We start from the raw sequence: 22,491 nt of genomic DNA on the forward strand, positions 1-22,491 counted from the left end.
GGAACCTGTGCGATTGGTGGATAATTCTAGGCACTGCCCTCCCCTGCCTGGGGCCTCTCCTCAGCAGCCCCGGAATGTTGCTTGAGAAGCCATTGCACCCCTGGATGCTGGATCAGTCCCCAGAACCCCAGCTCTGGAGATTGTGGAATGCTTCTTCCCTCCCTCCTTGTAGTTGGTCCCACCTACTAAGTCAGGACCATTTATGGGCATTTAGTGCAGGAGGATATCAGGAGATGCTGCCGGAGAGTGCACGCTGGTACCAGCAGAGCATGGCCACACTTGTCATTTCATCCCGCTTCCCAGACAGCCACATCAGGTCCACGTCACAGACAGGGTTAAGTGACCCTGAAGGGAAATCAGCCCTCTAGGGGTGTAACCGGGATCTGGAGCCAGGCTGTCTGTCTCCAAGGCATAGGAAGCCTTGCTTTTGTTTAGCCAAGAGCACCTACACTTCTGAACACGCACAGGGTGCTTTCTGCTCCACACGTGGGGAGCTGCGTGAAGACGGGAAGTGGGGTGACTTCTGTGCTCACACGGGAAACATACAGTTGAGAGAACGCACTGCTACAAGCACTTAGTATGTGTTTGCTGTGTGCTTAAGAGTCAACTCAGTTCTCTCCTGGTTCCCAAAAGGTAGCAGGAAGTTCTGGCGTAGGGTCAGGCATCACCCTGGAGCCTGGGGTTATTCCAGGTGTGAGACATACAGGAAGGGAAAAGGGGCTAAGGGCGGATCTGGGAATAAACTCAGAGAGACCCGGAACTCTTTCACTCTCTCCGTGGAAGAGTTGTCTGGCTACGACATCCATTCCAGGAACGTGAGCTAGCGGGTGCAAAGGAAAGAGGTGGCAGTCGCCAGCAGGAGAGTGGCAGGGGTCTCCAGCACAGGCTGAAAATCCAGGCAGGAAGCACATTTTCTTGTGGAGGGATGCATTCAAGGCAGGAGAAGCCAGATGAACTTACTGGAGGAGGAGCCAGATACTGGTGCTAAAGGACCAAAGCACCTCCCAAAAAACAGTTCCAGGGCCCCCTGGCAACTCTTGTATGGGTGCTGAGGCCTTTCCTAACTCAAAGACCAGAGGATTGGGGTTACTCCGTTTCAAAGGAAGTCCTTCCCAGGAAAAGCGAGGAAGGAGAGCTACAGGGTCACAGCTGATGCTCACCCCAGCACTGCCCCACTGGTTCACGGAGACTAGCAAGAGAATTCAGACCTGGTCTCCAGGTATGGTCCATACTGTCCCCTGTACCAGGCATTTCCCATTTTTCCCTTCTGTCCTCCTATTCCTGTTCAACAGCCCACAGGCAGCTCAGGGGCTCTTGCCCTGAGCCTCCACTGCCCCTGAATACCACTGTGACTCAGCCTTTCTGTGGTCAGTCCCCAGTCTTCACTGTGTCCATTCCTCGGCTATCCCTTGTTGCTTTGGTCGGTAATGAGCTCATCACTGTTGAAAGTACACAAGCAAAGCTACACAGCCTGGTTAGACACAAAGGAAGTTCAAGTATCAGGTGGGGCTGGAGTATATGGTGTTGGAGACCCTCGAGGGTGACTAGCTCCCATGCTGGCCTGGGACTTCTCCAGTTTTAACACTGAATGTCCTGCCCACCTCCTGAGAATGTCCTCAGCCCTAGAAAACCAGAACTGATGGCCACACTGGGTCTCTCCCACTAAGGCCTTAATTTTAAGTGATAAAAGAGAAAGCAAACCCAGACCCCTTGGGACTGCCTCCAGAACCCTAGAGTCTCCATCTCCCTATCCTGCATGTCTCTCCTTCCTCCTTGACCCTGGTGCCAGGTCAGAACTACCTAGTGCTGAATAGGGTGGGCGCTGGGGAGAAATCGGAGTAGGACCCTAGGACAGCACCGCACAGTGGGAGGAACGCAGCCTTTGGGGTATGGTGGTTTGAATGAGAATACCTCCCCCCTGCATAGGCTTATATATTTGAATACGTGGTCCCCAGTTGGTGGCACTGCTTGGAAAGAATTAGACAAGCCTTATTAGAAGAGATGTGTCACTGGTTTGAAGGTTTCCAAAGCCCATGTCATTCCCAGCGCCTCTCTCTGTCTCGCCTTGTGCTGGTGGGTTAAGATGTGAGTTCTCAGTCACGGTTCCGGTGTTCTGCCTGCCTGTGGCCATGCTCCCTCCCCTAGTGGTCATGGCCTCTAAGCTTCTACAACCATGAGACGCAAAATAAATGCTTTCTTTTACAAGTTGCCTTGGACATGGTGTTTGATCACAACCACAGAAAAGAAATGAAGACAGAGGGTAAGGGAATCTATGGTCCCAGGTAGCCACAGAACTTTAGGTGTGTAGCAAGTCACAGTAGGTAGCGTCTGTGTCTCCATGGAGGTGAGACCAGGAAAGAAGTGGCCATTAGAAGGGTGTTGGCATGATGCTGGAGAGTCAGACCTGCCTCTCAGAACCTGTGGCTTTGGGCTATGGTGCCCCTCTCTGTTTCTGTCCTTCCACAGTAGGAAGCTAGGGGGCAGAATAGTTCCAAGATTCCCTGGATGCCCAGCCTCAGGTCTCACCTCCTGCAGTAATTGTTCTGGAATCTGGGGATAGGTTCATTTCACAGAGCACACTTCAGGGCAGAACAGTCCAGTGACTCACGGCAAGGCCCAGGAGACCGCCACAGCTGCAAGGCCCAGGAGACCGCCACAGCTGCAAGGCCCAGGAGACCGCCACAGCTGCAAGGCCCAGGAGACCGCCACAGCTGCAAGGCCCAGGAGACCGCCACAGCTGCGGCCAGGGTGTCAGGTACGCAGCATGTCCTAGTGTGGGGCAAATGGTGGGGCTTGGGTGGAGAAGCCACAGAGATGCTCACTTTTGGCCCTGGAAGGCAGCCTGCAGGGCCAGGGCTGGAAGGAGTCTGCCGGCACACAGACCAGGACAGTCACCAGCTCTACAAGGGCCTTGGGATGACTGAACAAGCCTGGGTCCAACCTCCATATCCTCCCTGGCGGGGGCTGCCCAAATACCACAAGGAGCTTCTGCCTCCTTCCCTGGAGCCATCCCACCCAGAGAGACAGCCCAGTGTCGGCTCCTGTGTACAGGCCACTTCCCTTTCCTGTCCTTGGCCCCAAGTCCCTTCCTGTTCTCTTTATTGTAGGAACATGTGTTAGGAGAAAACAAACAACTTGATTCTCTTGTCCTTGAGATCATAACAGCAGCGAATGAGCCCACTGCATGTATGAGGATTTGGGGACACATGAATATGCATGTGTATATACATGTGTTAGGTAGTGGGCATGTGGAGTGTGTATGTGACAATGTGGACATGTGCTCCCATGTAAGCATGTACATATGTACATACATGTGCCTTCCATGCACAGATGTGTATGTGTCTGTGAGGCAAGCATGTGCACACGGGCTATGAGGCTTCAGTCAGCTCATGCTGAAGATGGGTTATCTCCAGCTCACCAGCAACCCAGAACCAATTCCAACAACTACTGGTGAGATCAGAGCACGGTGGCCACTACCAAGGCCCTAACCAGGCCTGTGTGCAGTCGCCCAAGGACCCTAGCTGCTGCAAGTGCAGGGGCTGAGGTCGGGAAGGCAGGCAGGTGGTCATCTAGGAAATGACCAGGGTAGGGGTGTGCAGAAGGGCCTAGCCTAAGAAAGAGCTCACGGCACCCCAAGAATGGTGAGAGACCAGAAGGATGAGAGATGTTGGCAAGAGCTAGGCCTTTAAAAGAGTTGGGGAAGGGAAGGTCACCACTCACTGGACACCAGTGATGCCCAGCCCCCAGCCTGACATGGGTGACATGGTCACAGAGGAAGCTCACTTCCTCCTCCTCCCCCTCTGCTGCACTCACTTTCTCCAGGTCATCTGACCTGGCCTTGAGTGGCCAGCATCCCCTCTTTGCAGGAGGCATGCTTCTCTCTTAACCCTGGGTGGGCATACAGCCTCCCCTGGACCTCAGTGGGCGGGACTCCAAGGTATCAACACTGAACAGAACTGTGCTTCCTGCCAGGTAACCTTGTGGAGGAGGCCTGACTTCTGTATGTGGGCTGAGCATGGATGGAAGGCTGCTTGGCCAAGGTCTAGCCTGGGAGGTGCTTCTCACGTGTTCCACCAACTCGGACTAGAACAGACACCTCCTCCAGCTAGGACAATGTCAGACACACCGAGCTGCACATAGCCTGAGACACATACGCATGAACACACACAGAGACATACATGGAGACTCACGTACATCTTATATGCAAAGAGGAAACTATGGGAACATACAGAGACAGTGAGAAACCCAAGCAGACACAAATGTGTACTCATGGGGCTTGTACACACATAGATTCACATACATAGGATTATTTACATATATGAGACTCATACACAACTATAGGAAGCATATGCATATGGAAAATACACAAGCATCCATGTGCGTGTATGTGTGTGCGCACACACATATACACACCTGTGTGCTCCAGCATAGTTCTGGAAGTTAACTCCACACATCCAGCCCCCCTTGCCCAGCCCAGGCACCTACGTAAAACACTCCCTGGGCAGCCCGTAGGCCAGGAGAGGCCAGACAGGACAGTTCAGTTGCTGGAGTATCCCTGGGTGGGAGGAGGAGCAGACTGTGGGTTCCTCAGGTCAAAGCCCTGCATCTGGCTTAGGGCTCTAAGAACCGCACTTGTGGTGACAGCAGGAAAGGCTCATGGGAAGGCTTCCCACCCTTGGGCCTGCAAAGGGGCAAAGCTGGTGGACACTGAGGCCCCCACACTGCCTTGGGCCCTGTGACAGGGAAAACTCCTTTAAGCTGTGCCCATAGGACTGGGGCCTCAATCACATTCCAGGAAAGCTGAATCCAAACCGTGCCATTGTAAGTAGTGCTCAAGAGGCCACGAAGGCCACCTCTACTGATGCCCTTCCCGGGGTCCCTCACACAGAGACAGGCCCTTGCCTGGTACAAGGGCCAGCAGAGGACTGATCACAAACTCTGCTCTCGAGCTAAAACCCAGCCAAGGTCTGAGGAAGGAGTGAGAAGCAGAAATGGGTCCTTTGACTCCCACCCATCCCCATCCAAGATGGGGAAACTAAGGACCTGGCTGGCCACCTGGATGGCCACCTGGATGGCCACCTGGATGGCCACCTGGCTGGACAAGATACCCCTGCTACAGTTGTCCCCAACTCTTAGACCTGCCAAGCCCCCTTTTGAGGGATCTAGGAACTGAACCCAGCCAAGTGGGTGCTTCCCCACGAGCCAGCACCCAGTGGAATCCCCACTCTCTCAGAGGATCAGAACGCACACCTTACCCCTGGCAGTGAGAATTCCCAGCATGCTTGCTGCTGGAGTAGCCACTGCTTGGGAGCCGGAGCAACCCACTGTTAAAGGGTCTCAAGGTGGAGGGGAAGGCAGAGTATAATCTGTCTGCCTGAGTGTGAATACTGGAAGCTTCCTATCGGGAGAATATAGACTCAGAACTCATGTCCCCCCACATTCTTGTATCCAAGTTCACAAGGGAGGGACGTTTCAGAAAAAGTCACCATTGCCTAGAGGCAGGCAAGGAGGCAGCAACACTCCAGAGCCCCTGAGGATGGCATCTCAAGCCGCACAGAGTCTGAACTCAGGCCCCTCCCATTTGTGATTTCTGGCCCAGGATCCCATCTGTGGCCTGTGAGTTCCAGCTGGCTCTTGACCTAAGGTTTTCCCTTTCCAGCACCCCATAGTCCAGGTCCATCTCTTGGAAAGGTATTGAAAATGGAGGGCCAGGTTGTTGGCCAGCAGGACAGCAGCCTGGCGTCTCCCAACCCCAAGCCCTGAGCAGACTGTGGAAGGTACAGAGCAGCACCCTGTCATAGTGGGCGAGCAGGCCATGCCAGAGCTGCTCCAGGGTGGCCCCGTGTGGCTTCTCTGGGAACTGCAAGTCTTTCCAAAGCCTGCCCTTCTCTATGAGGAACAAGCAATAAAGTTGTGTAAGCGCCAACGGGCCAGGGATTCTCCATTCTCCGGCTCCCTGTCGCACTCCACCCCATGTAAGAACTCGCCTAACTGCTCCGACAGCCCAGAGATGTGAGTCCTGATGTCTGTCCTTCCTTTTGGATGAGGAAACTGGAGTTCAAGCTCCAAAGCCAGCGACAGGTGGGGTCAGGATTTGACCTCTTGTGGTCTGAGACCCGCCCCTCACAGACAGCCCACTGTGTGGTAGGGGGTGGCTCAGTTGGTCTGGGCAGGGCATCAACCCAACAGGAGATGGCAGGGGGCCCATCCTGTCCGCTATCTCTCCATCCACAGAGATCTAACTCAGGCCTGCAGTGACAGTGTGTGCCAGGAGAGTGTATTTTGATTCCATTATGACTGTGACCCTGACTTTTCCATTTTCTGTCTCCTGAGAGGATTTGAGGCAATAAAGATGTGAAGACTCAGATTCAGCAATTACCAGTCCATAGCCAGAAGATGCTAACACGGGCGATTTGACGCTTCTGGAAAGATCTGATCCTCCAGGTGGGGCCAGGTTGTGCCCCTACAGAGACCTCTGACCCTCTCAGGTAGGTGATGAGGGAGGTGCTTCCCTGTGGGGTCATGGCTGGCATGCATGGGGCAGGCAGTTGACAAACTTCAGAGGTGCCCTGGGCAGGGTGGAGAAGTCATGGTAGGGCAGGACTGAGGAGAGAGAGAGTACCGTGACATGCCTAGGGACAAGGCTGGTGGGAGCAGTGAGAAGTCAGGGATGGTTTTGCCTGTGAACACAGGCCAGGCCTGGCTCTTCTCAGTGAGTGGTGATTCTGGTCAGGGCGCGGGAAAGAGAGGGGGGAGAGGAAGACAACAGGAGCCTGACCTGCAGTTCCAGAGATGTCCCAGTCCCCTACTGAGACCAAAGCTCTCTAATCCCTCAGAAGCTGAGGCCAAAGTCCTCGTGTAGGACAACCTGGGCTGGGGCAGGGACAGGCCAGGAACCCAGTTTCCTGTGCACCCCAAGTCCCAGCTGTACAGAGCAAATCACTGTCTTCCTTAGCCTTGGCCTCTTCATCTGTCCCTTGAGAGTCTTCTGGGAGGCACCCTTAAGACTGTCAAGGACCACAGAAGGTCACATACAAGGAAGACCCTCACTGGTCTACACCTCCCCAGGGCACAGATGGAGCTTTGATGGGTGAAGGCAGTTTGTCGCTGACGCAGGCTCCCAGTGTAGGAGGAGGAACTCGGACCATACTCTCTGGAAATGACTTTCTAGGCAGCCTATAAAAGGAAGGGCTTCCTCTACCTTGAGATCTGACATGCTCCCAAACATCAGGGTTGCCCAGAGCCTCCTCTGGCTAGGTCAGTAGGTACAGCACTGTGCCCACAGGTGTCAGCAGGTGTGAGGCAGGTACGGATGTCAACCCCAACCACAAAGACCAGTCCCCCCCCACACACACCCCTCTCAATCAAGTTCTCAATGCCAGGACCCCTCCTATAATCCCAGAGTCACTCAGCACCCTGCTGCAGACTCTACCCATAGGAAGCTGGTTCCTGCTACAGCAGGGCCCTTCTGGGAACAGGCAGGCTTCTTGCACAGCGGTATTGCCTGGGCCTCTCTAGGGCCGTTCGTAAGCAGGCAGCTTCCAGAGCTGTGCCCTTCCCCAAGGAGCAACCTCATCACCCCATCCTGCATCCAGAAGAAAGGAGAGCACTGTGGCCTGGGCGGCCATTCATTCATGCAGTCAACACACATTTATTGGGCATCAACTCGGTTCCAGACCCTAGTTAGCAACAGGGGCCTCAGAGGCAAAGTGCACACAGACCCTGCCCCGTGGCACTCACAGCCTGGCAGGGCAGCTGGTCACATGAGCAGACATTCACAATACAGTGTGGTCAGTGTGTTAGAGGTAGCACAAGTGACTGAGGGAGCACAGAGGAGGGACCCTGGCCCGGCCATGGGTAGCAAGGAGGGCTTCCTGGGGGATGTGTCACTTGAAGATTTTTAGGGAGTGAGCAAGAGTTAGGGTGTCTCTTTTGAGGATGTGGCCAGTGCAGAAGTTCAGAGGTTCAGGAGAGACGATGGTGGGTGGTGGCAGTAGCTGGGAGTCAGGCGAGCCCACCAGAAAGGGCTGAAAAACCAGCAGATGGCAGGAAGCACTGGGGGTGTGAAGCAGGTGAGGGTACAGGGCCCGCCAGGCGCCATCATGGAAGGCGGCGAAAAAGGGTCAGGGGTGCCAGTGAGTGGCCATGGGCAACAATGGGGGCCAGTGAGGCCCTGGCCCGAGGAGTCTGAGTCTACCTGGGCTCAGCAGGGTGGGGGTGGGGGTGCAGGCTGCCAGCCCCGGGGCCTCAGGGTGCACAGCACTGGGTCCAGTGGCTTGAGGGTAGCCTGCTCTTGCAGCCCAAAGCGTTGCCCAGGCACTAGCCGGAACTCAAGCCTCTGAAGCAGCTTGGCCATGACGACCTTCACCTCCATCTGTGGGGGGGTGGGGGAGTAGGGCATGGAAAGAAGGAGGGAAGGAGAAGGAGGGAAGGAGGAGGGAAGTGGTAATAGCAAGGTGAGAGATAGGGAAGCAGAGGAGACATGGGGAGGGAGGGTGGGGCAGGGAGGACAGAGGGGGAGAAAGAGGCAGGGGAGAAACAGAAGCATAGGCTCTCCTTCCCTTCTCCTGTCAGGCATGCTCAGCTCCACCCCCAGCCCCCACAGCATGGCCCCCACCCTGCAGTTTTTTCTTGGAGGCCCCAGGCCCTCCACCTCCTACCTGAGCAAACTGCTGCCCAATGCATGAGCGGTGACCGAGGGAGAAGGGGAAGTAGGTGAATCGTGGCCTGCAGGGGAGAGGCCCTTCAGGGTCAGTACAAGAAGCAGGGTGTCCACACAACTGTCCCCTCCTACCACTAGGCTGGGGCCAGGAGCAGAGCCATCCTCAGGAAACTGCTGAGCTCTGCCCCTGGGCATGACAGTTAATGTTAATCAACTTGGCAGAACTAGAGGTTGGGAGGAGGCCTGCCCCTGTAAAGGATTATCTTGATTGCATTAGTGGGAAGCCCCGCCCACTGACTGCGGCACCATTCTTTGGGTAGGGCATCCTGGAAAGACAGAGAGAGTAAGGCAAGCACAGACACAAACACGCCCTATCCTCTCTGCCTCTGTGCTGACTGTGCCACATGCTAGCCGCCTCAGATCTTTCCCCCTTAAGTCAATTTGTCAGAGTATTTATCACGGCAACAGGAAAGAAACTTGAGACAGCCCCTGAGCTGTGATGTCCCCGACAACCCCCTCCCGGGATTCTGTGAGTGCAGGTGGCTCAGCACAGAAGCCTCCCACAGACCTCATCATGGCAGCTCACAGAGGGACTTACTTGGGCGCTCCAGGGCTGAAGCGGTCGGGGTTGAATGTCAGTGGATCTTCAAAGTAGGTGTCCATCCTCCCCATGACATAGGTGCTGAACTGCCGGGCAAAGGGGCTGGTGTCTCTGGTTCCCAGGGTGTTCCCCTTGCACCTCCCGACCCACTGAAGCACCCCCCTTGGTCGATGTGGTATACAGCCCCTTTCTACCTATTTAGATAGGTGTGACATTCCACTGCCCCCTTGGAAAACCTCAAAGAGGAAGAGGGGGACACTGTGATATAACCATTACCATCAGGGTGTGCTAGCACAGCCCTGTGGCAGCCACAGTGACCCCTGTGGTACAGATAACAGGCTCAGAGGCTTACCTGAAGACACCCAGCAACTAAGTGGCCACACACTGAGGCCTGACCCCTGGAGGCTGACCCCTCCTTCACCTCAGGCTCACTTCAGCCTTCAGAACAAAAGCTGGGGAAGCTGCACCCCACCACCTTTACCTGAACTCACGGTGCCTCCTGGGAGAGCTGGTACACCCCACACCCTGGGTCTTCAAGAGCTAAGAGTCTATCCCCAGAAAAGCAAGGTGTCCCCTAGCTGGGCTATGGGCTTGGGCCATGCTGGGCCTGCCCACCTCACTTCCCCGTAGAACAGCAGCCTGGAGCTGAGCTGTGAAAGGGAGTGGCAGCGTGTGGCGAGGGTGAGGAGCCGGGGATCTATGATGGATTGACTTCACACCTGACACCCAATACTAGGCAAGGATGATCAGGCTCACAGGAACCTGAGGCTAAGGCAGGGGTCACCAGGGAGCTGGGGTGGGGCCTCCGTTCTATGTCAAAGCCTTGTGTGCAGCCTCATCCGGCTTTGCTGCTCATTCCATCCCTGCTTACTATCGGCTCTTCTGACCTCGTGACTATCTCTCTTAGCCCTGGCGGGGACAGCCTCGTGAGCACTGAGTGGGTACACCCACTCAGGATCTACCCACATCCACAGGCAGATCGAGGCAGTGGCAAGTGCTAAGCTGAGTACAGCGATCATTCCTGGGGTGGACAAGGGGCATACAGAGATGGGTTAGGGATCAAGGGGCATGCAGAGATGGGTGAGGGGGTTGGGGGTCAAGGGGCATGCAGAGATGGGTGAGGGGGTTGGGGGTCAAGTGGCATGCAGAGATGGGTGAGGGGGTTGGGAGTCAAGGGGCATGCAGAGATGGGTGAGGGGGTTGGGAGTCAAGGGGCATGCAGAGATGGGTGAGGGGGTTGGGGGTCAAGGGGCATGCAGAGATGGGTGAGGGGTTGGGGGGCACTGCACACAATGAGCCCAGTGAGCGAGTGAAGTATACACAACAGAACTGCACACAGTTCAGTCGGATGCTACAGGCCGAGGGCAGGAGGAGCCACAGGGAGGAGCTAAGAAAGTGGAGGGGGAGCTCAAAAACTGGGGAGATTGTCCAGAGGTTAAAGCATTTGCTATGTAAGCATGAGGGCCAGAGTTCGGAGCCCAAGACCATCTTAAAATGCCAGGTGAGCATGGCTTCCCTGTTGCAGCTCCAGCCTCAGAAGGTAGAGGCAAAATCTCCAGAGCAAGCTGCCCAGAGAAACTAGCCACATCTGCAAGCTTTGGGTTTGGCTGAGAGACCCTGACTCAATGAGTAAGGTGGAAAGGGACTGAGGACAACGGTTCTTGATGTCAACCTCCAGCTTCCACATTCATGAGCATGCATACATCTCACATCCATGTGTGTGTGTGTGTGCGCACCCACACACATGCATATACCACACAAACACACACACACACACACACACACACTGAGTCACGGATGACCCCAAGAACATTCCAGATCTCTCTCCTGCCAGCTCTGGGGCCCCAGGAAAGTGGCTAAGCCTCGCAGCATGTGGAGCACTTCCTTTCTAGACCTGTCTGCTGGACACGTGAAGGGGGAAGAGGACCTGGCAGGGTCACAGGGACACTCAGGCAAATACAGGGCAGCCAGGAAAGTGGGTGTCAAAATGGTAACAGACCCATGGCTTCCCTAAACTCAGAGAGTCCCACATTGGCCACACTGGGAGCAAACAGGCCTGTGGGCCCCACGCACCAGGAGAGGAGTGTTCCCGGGGACTCTGACCCCATCGATCAAGGTCTCCTCCTCCAGCAGGCGAAAGGTGCCCCAGGCCGGTGGGTACAGCCTCAGAGACTCTTTGAGGACCTACAGAGGACATGCAAGAAAAGAATGCAGGAGACCAGGAGATCCCAAGGCCAGGAGCAGTGCACTCTGTCCCCATCCTATTCCCACTGAACACACACCCCATCCCAGGACGGCCCAGATTCCTAGAATATTACCCTTCCGTCACTCTTGTGATCAAAGGAGAAACTGAGGCCCAAAGGAAAAGGACACAGGGGCAGTACTGCAGCCAGAAGGCAGGGCCCCTCTCTTCCCAGAGAATAACTGCCTGGGGGGGGGGAGCCCTGGGCTTGGCTGAACTGGAGTGGCCTGCTGAGCCAGCTCCAAGGGAAAAAGCTTTAGAACCAGCCCTGCCTGGAGGTCCAATTTCAGTCCTGGTTGCTAAAGGGCCACTTTCCACCACTGGCTGAATACTTGTGGGTGGGAGGGCCTCTCCATCCTGCTGCTGAATCCAATGGAGCTTGGGCTCCAAGGAGGACCCTGTTGGCACTAGGCCAACTCCCCATATCTACCCAGAGGCAGCTCACCCACATTGCACACCTGGGACAGGTACTGCAATCTTCCCAGATCCTCATAGTCCAGGTGCCTCTTGGAACCGACAACTTCATCCACCTCGGCTTGCAGCCTGCCAGGTAAGACAGAGAAATTCGCCTCTGGGAGAGAAACCTCTGGCCTTTAAAGCAACAGGTGGAAAGGAGATCAAAGAGCAGGGCATGGGCTCCCAGCAGCACACACTGCCTGTCCTTAAGCGATCCACTGTTGTTGCTGCTCAGCAGCAGCCTTGGGAAGGAACATACCCCACACAGCCCTCTACAGAGGATGCCCATCAGAGTGGACTGACAGCAGCTGCAGCCAGAGACAATGGCAAGAACGGTCCAGGGAGGCTGCAGCCTCAGATGGATCTGGACCACTTCACACCCATCAAGACAGCAGTGAAAATAAATACATAAAATTTCAAGAGCTGAAAATAACAAATAACGTGGAGCCAAGGACGAGCTGGGAAGTGGGTGTAGCATGGGTGAGGACAAAAGCTGTGTAGCTACCATGGAAAGCAGGGTGGTAGCTCCCCACAAAATTAAAATCAGAATTACCTGTGGTAATTCTACCTCGGGGCATAAACCCACAAGCTCTGGAGGAGGTAAATGAAGATGCAGCTGCATGCCCATGGTCACTGCAGCCAGTGGGCAGCAGACAATAGTCACTGCAGCTAGTGGACAGCAGACAAGATAGAAGCTGCCTGGATGTCACCCTGCCCAGAGAAGCCAAGGTCCCTCCACCCCCACGATGGAGCCAGAGCTAGACTTCCAAAAACAAGGAAGGCAGTTTTAACCTGGGCTCCAACACGCATGCACCTTGAGGACTCCATGCATAACGCAGGCACAGACACACGCTGTCTGATGCTCCTCTTGCCAGACACCTAGACAGGTCAGCACCCTGAAGGCTAGGGGCAGAGATTTGAGGTGGGGACAGAAAAAGGCCCTGGAATCAGGTGGTGGCCAGGCTTGCACCACAGTGTCATTGCACTTGGTGTCCTCGGACATTGAGTTTAAAAATAGTTCAAATGTGACACATTTTCCCAGTATCTGGGATGGAACCTGAACATTGCGTATGCTAGGCAAGTGCTCTGCCACTAGCCACCCCCAATCTGCCTCAAAGTGCAGATTTCTAGTACACCTATACACACATGTATTAATGCATATATATTTGTTTAAAATCCAATACATGACTTTTTTATATTCTGTATTGGTGTTTTGCCTGAATGTTTGTCTGTAGACCACATGCATGCAATGCCTGTGGATGCCAGGAGAGGGTACTGGGTCCCTGGAACTAGAGTTACAAATGGTTCTAAGTCACCATGTGGGTGCTGGAAATCAAACCTGGTTCCTCTGAAAGGGAAGCCAGAGCTCTTAACCACTGAGACATCTCTCCAGCCCCCAATAAGCTGTATTATACTCTCATGCCATCTGTCACTTCTACCCTTTGTGCTAGGGACCACCAGTACTTATAACTTGTTCCCCCTTCCCAGGAGTTCCTACAGCACCTTGCATGGCCATGGGCTCTGAGCTTGGCTCTGTCTGCTCTCTGACACGTACCCATCTGCAAAAGAAGCCAGCTAAGATCTGACCAGCTCAGGCACTACATCCCACCCTTCCCCCACTACCCTCCTTGGTCATGCCACCTAAAGGGCTGGTGATCAGCCACAGCTGAGATGCTCTGTGCACAATGGGAGGAATGGGACCACAGATCCTGTTAGCCTAAAGCTCTTGATCTCTTGGCAAACAAAGACTCAGAACCAACAGTCCCTGGAGGAAATATTGCTGAGCTAGAGCAGTGGGGAGATCAATTGGGGTGGAGGGGCAGGGTGGATTCTAGATGGCTTTTCTGGAGGAGTGTGGGCATGTTCTCCAGGAGAAAGCAGAAAGTGAGGCCTGTAGGACAGGAAACAAATAGGAAGGTCCTGGGGGAAAGGGAAGCAAAGCCCACTGGAGGGTTCCAGCCATGGCATGTGGGGACAGGGAGCCCTTTGGAAAGACATCAGAAGAGCCCTTTACCACTTCCGAGGGCAGCTTCATACCTTGCCACGATCTCTGGCTGGCGAGATAGCTCCATCACCGTGAATGCCAGGTGGTTGGCAGAAGTCTCATGACCTAAGGAGGAAGGAGAGTCACTGCTCTAGGTGAAGCTATAGGGGTTTCCCACTCCCTGCCTGTGAGCCCAGGTTCTTGGGAGCAGCCCTCCTCCCACAGCTGTGATATGAAAGAGACGGTCCGTCTGTCTGTCTTTGCATTCCCTCTGCTGGCCAGTGGGTGAGTAAGCCTGCCCCATGCCTCCACTAAGATCCTCTAAAATCCACTCCTTCCACCCTCTGCAGCTGTGCCCATTTCACAAAGAAGAAAGCTAAAGGGATGTGCATGGAGACGCAAACCTTTAATTCCAGCACTTAGGAGGCAGACGCAAGAGGATCTTTCTGAGTTTGAGGCTAGCTTGGTCTACACAGTGTCTCAAACAAAACTGAAGCTAAGAAGAAATTGAAGTTGGAAGTGTTTGAGCCCAAGTCCCTGCCCTGACCAGGCCTCTGTGTGCCTACCCAGAGCTTTCTGCAACCCCAGAGGCCCCTTCAGTCACAGGGGCTGACAGGAGACCTCCCCAGCCAAAGGTCAGTGGTCCTCTCAGGAGAGCTGAGGTCAGGAAGGACGTCATCAAGTCGACAGGGTCAAAACCCTCTAAGGGTGGCTGGTGGGAGGAGGAGCACTGAGTCATATGAATGCACTTGCGAGAGGCAAATAGCTCAGCAAGTAGCCACCAGTGATGAGCCAAGCCATCTCACAGTCAGCTGGCACAGGGAGGTGAGGCCACTGCTCCTAGGGTCTCAGCCAGGACAGCCCTGGAGTGGCCAGGATAGCCCTGGGTTGCCTGAGCTGTGAGCAGCAGAGCGCCCCCTCCTGGGCCCCCTGGCTCCACACAGGCCAAGGCTCAGGATGGGCTGTGAGGACAGGTGGAAGCGTGGGCAACACCAGCCATCCCAACTTGCAGAGCGGAAAATCAAGTTCAGGCTCTCCGGGAGTTCCACACTGGCTCCCAGGGCAGAAAGATCTGCGCGCAGAGGTGGTTTTATTGTCACTTTTCTTTCTTTTCTGTGTGCATGTGGGGGGGATACATCACAGGGATGCACGCACATGTGTGTGCAGGTACTGACATGTTCATGGGGGTATTCATGCATATGCATGTGCATGTACGCAGAGAACAAATGTCAGCCTCAAGAGTCATCCCTTAGAAGCCATCACCTTGTGTTTTAAGACAGGGTCTCTCACTGATGGGGCTCACTGATTAGGATAGGTTGACTGGCCAGTGAGCCCCAAGGATCCCCGTCTCCACTCCCAGCACAGGGATTTCCATTTTGTTCCACTGCTCCCAGACTTTTTATGCTGTAACTACAACTCTGTTCCTGATGCTTACATGGCAAGCAGTTTCCCAGCTGAGCTATCTCCAGTCCCCGGCCTTTGGTTGGGGAGGTCTTCTGCCAGTCCCTATGACGTCATGCTTTTGACCTCACGTGGGCATGGTGCCCTACAGTCCAGCTCTGACATAACCTCTACATGGGCTTCTGCCCCCCTTGTCACATCCCATCCAAGTGGCAGAACATGTCTGTCTACTTCGGCCATGGGACCATGACTTGTCCCTCTTCTGTTCACCTGTGCCCTCCCAGCACCCAGAATTTGTTTATCTTGTCCCATCTGTGGGGGTCCCTGCTGCACAGGGCCATGGGAGTGTCCACACCACAGTCTCACTACTGTGGAGCAGGGGATCCTCATGGTGGGGGAGACAGCCCTCAGCAAATCAACTCGGATAATACAGCCTCACACATCAGGAGGAGCTGGCAGACATGAAGATGCTTTCCACTTGGGCAATCGCTGAAGGCTTCTGGGAGGAGGAGGTACCTGCCAGATTGCTGGTGGGGAGTAGGGGCTTTCTAGATCAGCAATAACACAATAAGGAGATGAACAAATGAATGGATGTTCTTGGCACACATCTGAATAAACCTGAAATGAGGGAATCCTAAATTTACAGCCAAGCTCTCCTGAGCCAAAGCAGTCAGCTTCTCAAACAGCCCAGTCAACAGCTAGGTCACCAGAACAGCTAGCAGACAGGCTTCTCCCCTGTGACCTGCAGGGAGCTAGGCTCAGATAACCCCTGAACTCGGTCAGGGTTAAGATACTCGGAGCAAAGCTTGGGCCATCCACACCACAAGTTACGCACCCGCTATGAAGAAGGTAACAAAGTTGTCCAGCAGGACCTGGTCGTCCTGAGCTCCCTCTTCAGCTGAAAGGCAAGGACACGCTCAGACCCACGGCAGCCCTGGCTCCCAGGCACCCAACTCATGGAGCACCATTTTCTCTGAAGCCAGAGGCAGGGGTGAGGAGCTTGGATGGTGGGACAGGAGCACTCCCAGCCCACCCAGCCCAGCTCCTTGGCGCCCCTGCCCGTACCTTTGAGAATCTGCGTGAGGATGTCGGCAGGCACGTCCTCACCCCTCTTCAGGGCCTCTCGGCGGCGCTGCACCCAATCCTTCCCCACCTGGCGCAGCAGACGGATGCTCTCTCGGATCTCCCGCAGCTGCTTTCTCTTCCCAGGCATGAACTGAAGGAAAGCCCTAGCTCAAGGCGGCCCTTAAGGTTCGCAGTTCCCTCCCCAGCTCCCACCCGGAAATCCATACAGCAATGTGCCAGGGAGAACGTGAGAAAATTCTAGAAAAGACCAAGCAGCCGGGCAGACCAGAACAAGATGACAGGCTGTGTCCAAGCATGAGCTTCCCCCTCCTGCACCAAATCCCTAGAAATGATGGGAGGAGAGGCCCTTCCACCTCCATGCAGCGCTGGGAAGAAAGGGCCTCTGAAGGAGGGAGACAGTTAGGGCTGTACTGGGAAGGAGAAGTCAGGGCCGGGCCAGAGGGAAGTGAAGAAGAATCAATGGCTGATAAGATGGAGTGGCGTTTGGGGCTGCAAGCTCAGAGACTGAAGGCCCCCAGGAGCAGATTGGCTCAGGAATCACCTTTCCCCTTTCTTCCTCTTCATGTCTGGAATAAGGAAGTGATAGCTGGAGCTACAACAGCCATCTTATGACAATGGAGTGAGGTGCTGAGGACAGTGGAACACAAAGACAGAAGAGTCCAGGAACATCTGACATGGTGAAGTCATCATAGCACCCCAGAATGCCTGCTTTGGGGATCGTTTAACACAAGACAAAAGTTAACTCCTGACTTACATTAAGCCGCTTTGATTTTGCCCTTCCACTTTTAAGTAAAGCATGCAAATCTGGATTCAGAAGTCATGTTGGACACACTGGCACCCAAAACACATTCTGAAAAAGCCACTGAGGGAGGCGCATCGGCACACCCAGAGGCACGACCACCACGTGGTCACCACGGAAGAGCAGGCAGTACCTTCGCCAGGGTGTTACGGGACGCACTGATACCCTCCAGCATGACCTTCACTGCCTGGGACAGGGGTTTCTGGGCACCCAGGAGCATGCTGGTCTCCATCCCAAAAGCTGCCTGCGAGGACAGAAAGCTGCAGTCAAACCTGGAGACACAGAACAGTGCATCCACACAGAGATTGGCACACGCACCTGGAAACCTGGGCCTTGGGCTGGACCACCCACACCTGACAGAGACCCAGGAAGAGTCCGACCCCACGGGAAGTCCTGAGGCGTTAGTGGGCAGTTTCCGCCCTACCCCCACCCAATGCTGTTTCTCTCTGAGCTGCAGCCTTCCTCGGGGGTGCACACACACACACACACACACACACACACAGTGCACTGTTCACGACTCCACGGCTGCCCTCAGACATGCTTTGTGCTATCTGATTACCAAGTCTACTGTGACTGGCCCAGCCACACCCCACAGGGGTGCAGAGGATAAGAAAGACAGGAGGGCCAGCTGAAGTCAGTCCCAATACTCTGGGGGTGTCTTTCTGGAGATGAAGTCAGAACCCCAATCTCACACTAGGTCATTTTGAACAACCAAGGAGATAAAACTATGTGGAGCACAAAAGAGGAACAGCTGAGCTACAGAACGTGCCCCAGCCTTGCTCCCCACCGGCCAGCACCACCCATTACCTTGGCGAGAATATCGATGGTGGCACAGGTCAGCATGTCCTGCATGGACACCGGAGTCTGCCCGTCGGCCTTGGCTTCTAAGATTTCCACCAGCTGCTCCGCCTTCTCGTTGAACGTCTCCATCAGACTAACCAAGGAGCTGGGAAAGCAGTACAGGGGTCCCCTGGCTGGCCACCCTGTCCACCCTGTCCCCTGCACTCTGGCCCTCCAGCCTCCCAAACTAACCCCAGAATGAGACTGGAGTTAGAGCAGCAGAGCCCAACCCTGAGTGGACACTGTGCCTTTGCCTCTCATCTGAACCGTTTCATAGGTCCTCTGCCAATGTGATACCCCCACTCTGACTCCAAAGGGACATGACAGTGCTGAACTTCTGGGGTCCTCTACGGTCCTAAACAGGCGGTCCTGACTCCCTTCCTGCCCCTCTGTTTGCACTGTCTGCTCCCCCCCTACCTGCCTGTGCCAGGATCCCTTTTGAAGTCTTTGGTTTTCCCATTTCACTCCTGTCCCTGAGCAGGCACAGGACCTAAGTCTATATGGAAATGAGACCCCAGAATGCCATCTGCAACTCAGCTCGTAAAGCCACTGCATTCTCTGCCCTGGCACATGCCCCAGGCACAGCCTCTAGAAAGGTTTATGGAAGGTAAAACCCCAAACTCAAAAACAGCAACCATGGGAGGCAGGAAGGGAGTGGCTCATTTCCATTACATGCTTTTTACCAAGAGGAATGATGGCCGGGCGGTGGTGGCGCACGCCTTTAATCCCAGAACTCGGGAGGCAGAAGCAGGCGGATCTCTATGAGTTCGAGGCCAGCCTGGTCTACAAGAGCTAGTTCCAGGACAGGAACCAAAAGCTACAGAGAAGCCCTGTCTTGAAATCCAAAAAAAAAAAAAAGAGAGAGAGAGAGAGAGAGAGAAATGATGTTTACAATTAAAAGTGTTTAATAGTAAGCTGAGAAAAGGGTAATTTTGTCCTATCCTTTTAAGATTTATATATTTTTATTCTATGTGTATGGGTGTTTTGCCTGCATGTATATAAGTGTGCTACACACATGCCAGGTGCCAGATGAAGCCAGCGGAGGACATCAGATCCCCTGGAAACTGGAGTTAGCTGTGAGCCATCATATGGGTGCTGGCACTTGAGTGTGCATATGCATACATGCACAGGGACACACATGAGGAGGTCAGTGGATAACCAGGTCCTCTGCAAAAGCATCAAGTGCTCTTAAGCACTGAGCCACCACTCCAGCCCCCTTTGTCCTATATTCTTAATCTGGAAATTTATCTGGAAATTTGGAATTATTTCTAAATAGGAAACTTTTTAAACATTAGCAAGGATGTATGAAAGAGAAACAAAAAGAACATTTTCTTGATTGGGAAAGAAACTTCTCTGGGGCCTCACCTGCTTGCTGTGACTCTCCCCTGACTGCGGCCAGCTAAGCATCTTATCCTAGCCAGACTTCCTTGGAAGCACTTCTTGGCGCCCTTCCTCGCCAGTCTCAAAATCTTGGAAGCAACTGTTGCTCTTAGGGGAAGTAAAAACTCCACCCCTAGGGAAGGGAGGGGCAGACTCTGTCCCCTAATGCAACAGCACTCTCCTGCAAAGAACAATACTCCAACCCGCTATTACACACAAGTCCCTCCACATCCTCCCTCCTGTCAGCACCTGGACACCTGACCGGCTTCCACAGGGTCCTCAGGATAGTCTCTCTCAGGCACCACCGATACATGCACCTAACGCTTTGATTTCTCTTCATCTGCTCACACGGTCTGTGGGGATGCACTGAATGACCGTTCTCTTTCTTTTTAGCCATCAGCCTGGTGAACTATGCGGGCAGTGGGTGGCTGACCAACGCTGACGCGCTGGCCATCACTGTAAGCAGAACCAGCTGCTGCATTGCAGCCCCAGCACTGTGGTCTTTCGTTCTAAGCATCTATTTATTGACTTGTGTATATGCACGTACACAGCATACGTGTATGTGGGTGCATATAGAGAGGCAAGAGGGTAACCTGGGGGAATTGGTTCTCTCCTTCCACCAAGTGGCTCCCAGGAATCGGACTCAAGTTGCCAGGCTTGGCAAGCAAGTGCCTTTACTCACTGAGCCATCTTGCTAGCCCCAACACTCTTCGTCTTTCCGGGAGAAAAATAAAACAAAACAAAAAAAAAACAAAAAAAAAAAACCCTACACTAAGGTTTTCTAGTAAAAGTAAAATCCAGGAAGCAGAGAGTGTAAGTGTGCACTCACAGTTTTGTTTAAAGTGTGCGGTGACATTCTGTGGGGATAACGGCTGGAGACTGAGCCACGTGCGGCTCCTATATTTCCTTCATTGGTGAGTTAGGACTTACCCAGCCTCTCAGTGGTCCATAGTCTCTTCCCTACAGCCTAATAATGTAGGTGTTTACAAAGAAATAGTTCTCTCTAAGATGGCATCTTAACATCTGGGGAGAGCTCCCCCAAAATGCAAATGAACATCTTGCCACCAAACGGCCACCTTAGAGCGCCCAGATGGCATACTTGGTGCTGTGTGTGTCTCAGAACAGTGGCCTTTGTGTTCACGGGTATGGAGTGAATGCACAGTGTATGTGCACAGGCATGTGGGTGTGTGGGTGTTCCCATGCACATCTGTGTGAGTGTGGAGTCCTGAAGCTGGCATGGGGTGTCTTTCCCTACTGTTCTGCACCCTCTGTGTGGATGCAGGGTCTCTTACTGAATGCAGAGTTCACTGTTTGAGCTAGTCTAGCTAGCTAACTTGCTCTGTGAATTTTCTGCCGCCATCTCCCAGGGACTGAGATTACAGGTAAGCCTCCACCCCCACCCAGATTGGGGGGCCTAAATTATGGTCTTCATGCTTGCACGGCAAGAACTTTACCTGCTAATCTATTCCCCAGTCCCCAGAGATGTCTTTCAGTGCCTTGGGAAGCACGGAATGAAATGCAGTAGTAGTCAGAAATGGGTCTTCTTTGCTGCAGGAGTCAAGAAGACTGTCCTGCAGCTTTCCTTTTTTAGCATTTAATGTGGAAGAAGCAACTTGCAGGAATTGGTTCTCTCCTTCTAAAAAAAAAAATGTGTCCAGGAATGGAACTTAAGCTTGGCGGCAAGCATCTCCACTGTCTGAGCCAGCCCATTGGCCAAATCCTAATGTCATGACCCTGTGGTTAGAGCCATCTGGTTTGGAATAGATGTTCCCCTCATAACTGAGGCAGGGACCACGGCACTCAGCTGGCTTGTGCGGCCGGCTCTCAGTCTCCACTGTTACTCCTTTTCATCCTCACTTTGGCAGCTTGCCAGTAAGGTCCAGACTTGGCCAATTCCTCCGATCTCTCATGGGCATTCTTGGAGAGTTTGTGGGGTACCTTGTGCTGCGTGGGCACACAAGTTACGGACAGGGATTTCTCCTATTTCTTGGACTCATGATCTCATGAGAGTAATCAGTGAGAGAGACAGTACTGCCTGAGTGTGGCAGGAGCCATGGTAAGGGTATGAGCTCAGCCCTGGGAAGGGTACCTCAGCTGGGTATCAAACAGGCAACAGGAATTCCCTAGGGGAAGTACACTGAGACAGTGTAAACAAGAACATTGTAGCTCCAAGGTGGTGGGAGTTAACAAGCTAGCAAAGCTGGGGCAGACTAGGGGTGAAGGGCTGACCTCCATCTTTCAATTAACAAGTGACTCACTAAGGCTACCAGGCAGTGGGCTGGGACAGGTCTGAGTTTTATTGACATCTGTCCCACGCAGTGAGGAGGATGTATTGAAGGAGGGAGATGAGAGTCAGGGAGGTAACAGAAAAGGCTACAGAGATGGTGCAGGAGGGAATGTTTACACAGACCCCACAGATTATTCATCCGAGACTCTAGAATTTAGAGGGAACTTACAGCCAGAAACCTTGATGGGCCCCTCAGCTTACACCGAAACAAAGTTAAGGTGGCCATCTATGGGGCAGACCAGCAGCATGTACCCTGGGTGTGACTGTCACTCTGTTGCTACAAGAAGACAGACTTGAGTCTCATCCTGAGATAACAAGCAAGCCCAGGCAGCAGGATACTGTGCACAGTGACACTCAGGAGGCAGAGGCAGGCAGATCATTTGTGAGTTTGAGGCCATCCTGGTCTACACAGTGAGTCCCAGGACAGCCAGAAATACATAGCGAGACCCTATCTTAAAAAACAAAACCAAAAAGACAAAACAAGAAAAGGAAATCACATAAACCTATACACACATCATATAATTAATAACAAATACAGATGTATGCATATATCTGTATAGGCAAGTATCTATAGAAAACAATTAATGTATAAATACATATATATGAATGCACTTTTCTTGTTTGAGATTGGGTCTCAACATGTACTCCAGGCTAACCTAGAATTTGCAGTGTCAGTCTCCTGGGTGCTGGAGTTACAGGCAGGCACCACCATGCCCAGCCTAATAAACATGTCTATATATGTATACACAAAGA

At 53.5% G+C, this 22,491-nt stretch overlaps 1 protein-coding gene across 1 annotated transcript in view; it reads right to left on the reverse strand.

Annotated features, from left to right (window-relative positions):
* Positions 1–7,639: 7,639 nt before the first annotated feature.
* The window catches only part of LOC130882396 (cholesterol 24-hydroxylase), a 28,547-nt gene continuing 13,695 nt past the window's right edge, over positions 7,640–22,491 (reverse strand). The window contains exons 6-15 of the mRNA XM_057782411.1: positions 18,039–18,177; positions 17,365–17,475; positions 16,412–16,562; positions 16,182–16,244; positions 13,999–14,071; positions 11,964–12,048; positions 11,337–11,447; positions 9,261–9,349; positions 8,661–8,727; positions 7,640–8,374 (exon numbers count right to left, since the gene is read on the reverse strand). Of these exons, the coding sequence (XP_057638394.1) occupies positions 8,204–8,374; positions 8,661–8,727; positions 9,261–9,349; positions 11,337–11,447; positions 11,964–12,048; positions 13,999–14,071; positions 16,182–16,244; positions 16,412–16,562; positions 17,365–17,475; positions 18,039–18,177 (1,060 nt within the window). The 3' untranslated portion in view covers positions 7,640–8,203. The remainder of the gene's footprint in view (positions 8,375–8,660; positions 8,728–9,260; positions 9,350–11,336; positions 11,448–11,963; positions 12,049–13,998; positions 14,072–16,181; positions 16,245–16,411; positions 16,563–17,364; positions 17,476–18,038; positions 18,178–22,491) is intronic.

The sequence above is a fragment of the Chionomys nivalis genome, chromosome 10, assembly GCF_950005125.1.
Source record: "Chionomys nivalis chromosome 10, mChiNiv1.1, whole genome shotgun sequence".
Lineage (NCBI taxonomy): Eukaryota > Metazoa > Chordata > Mammalia > Rodentia > Cricetidae > Chionomys > Chionomys nivalis.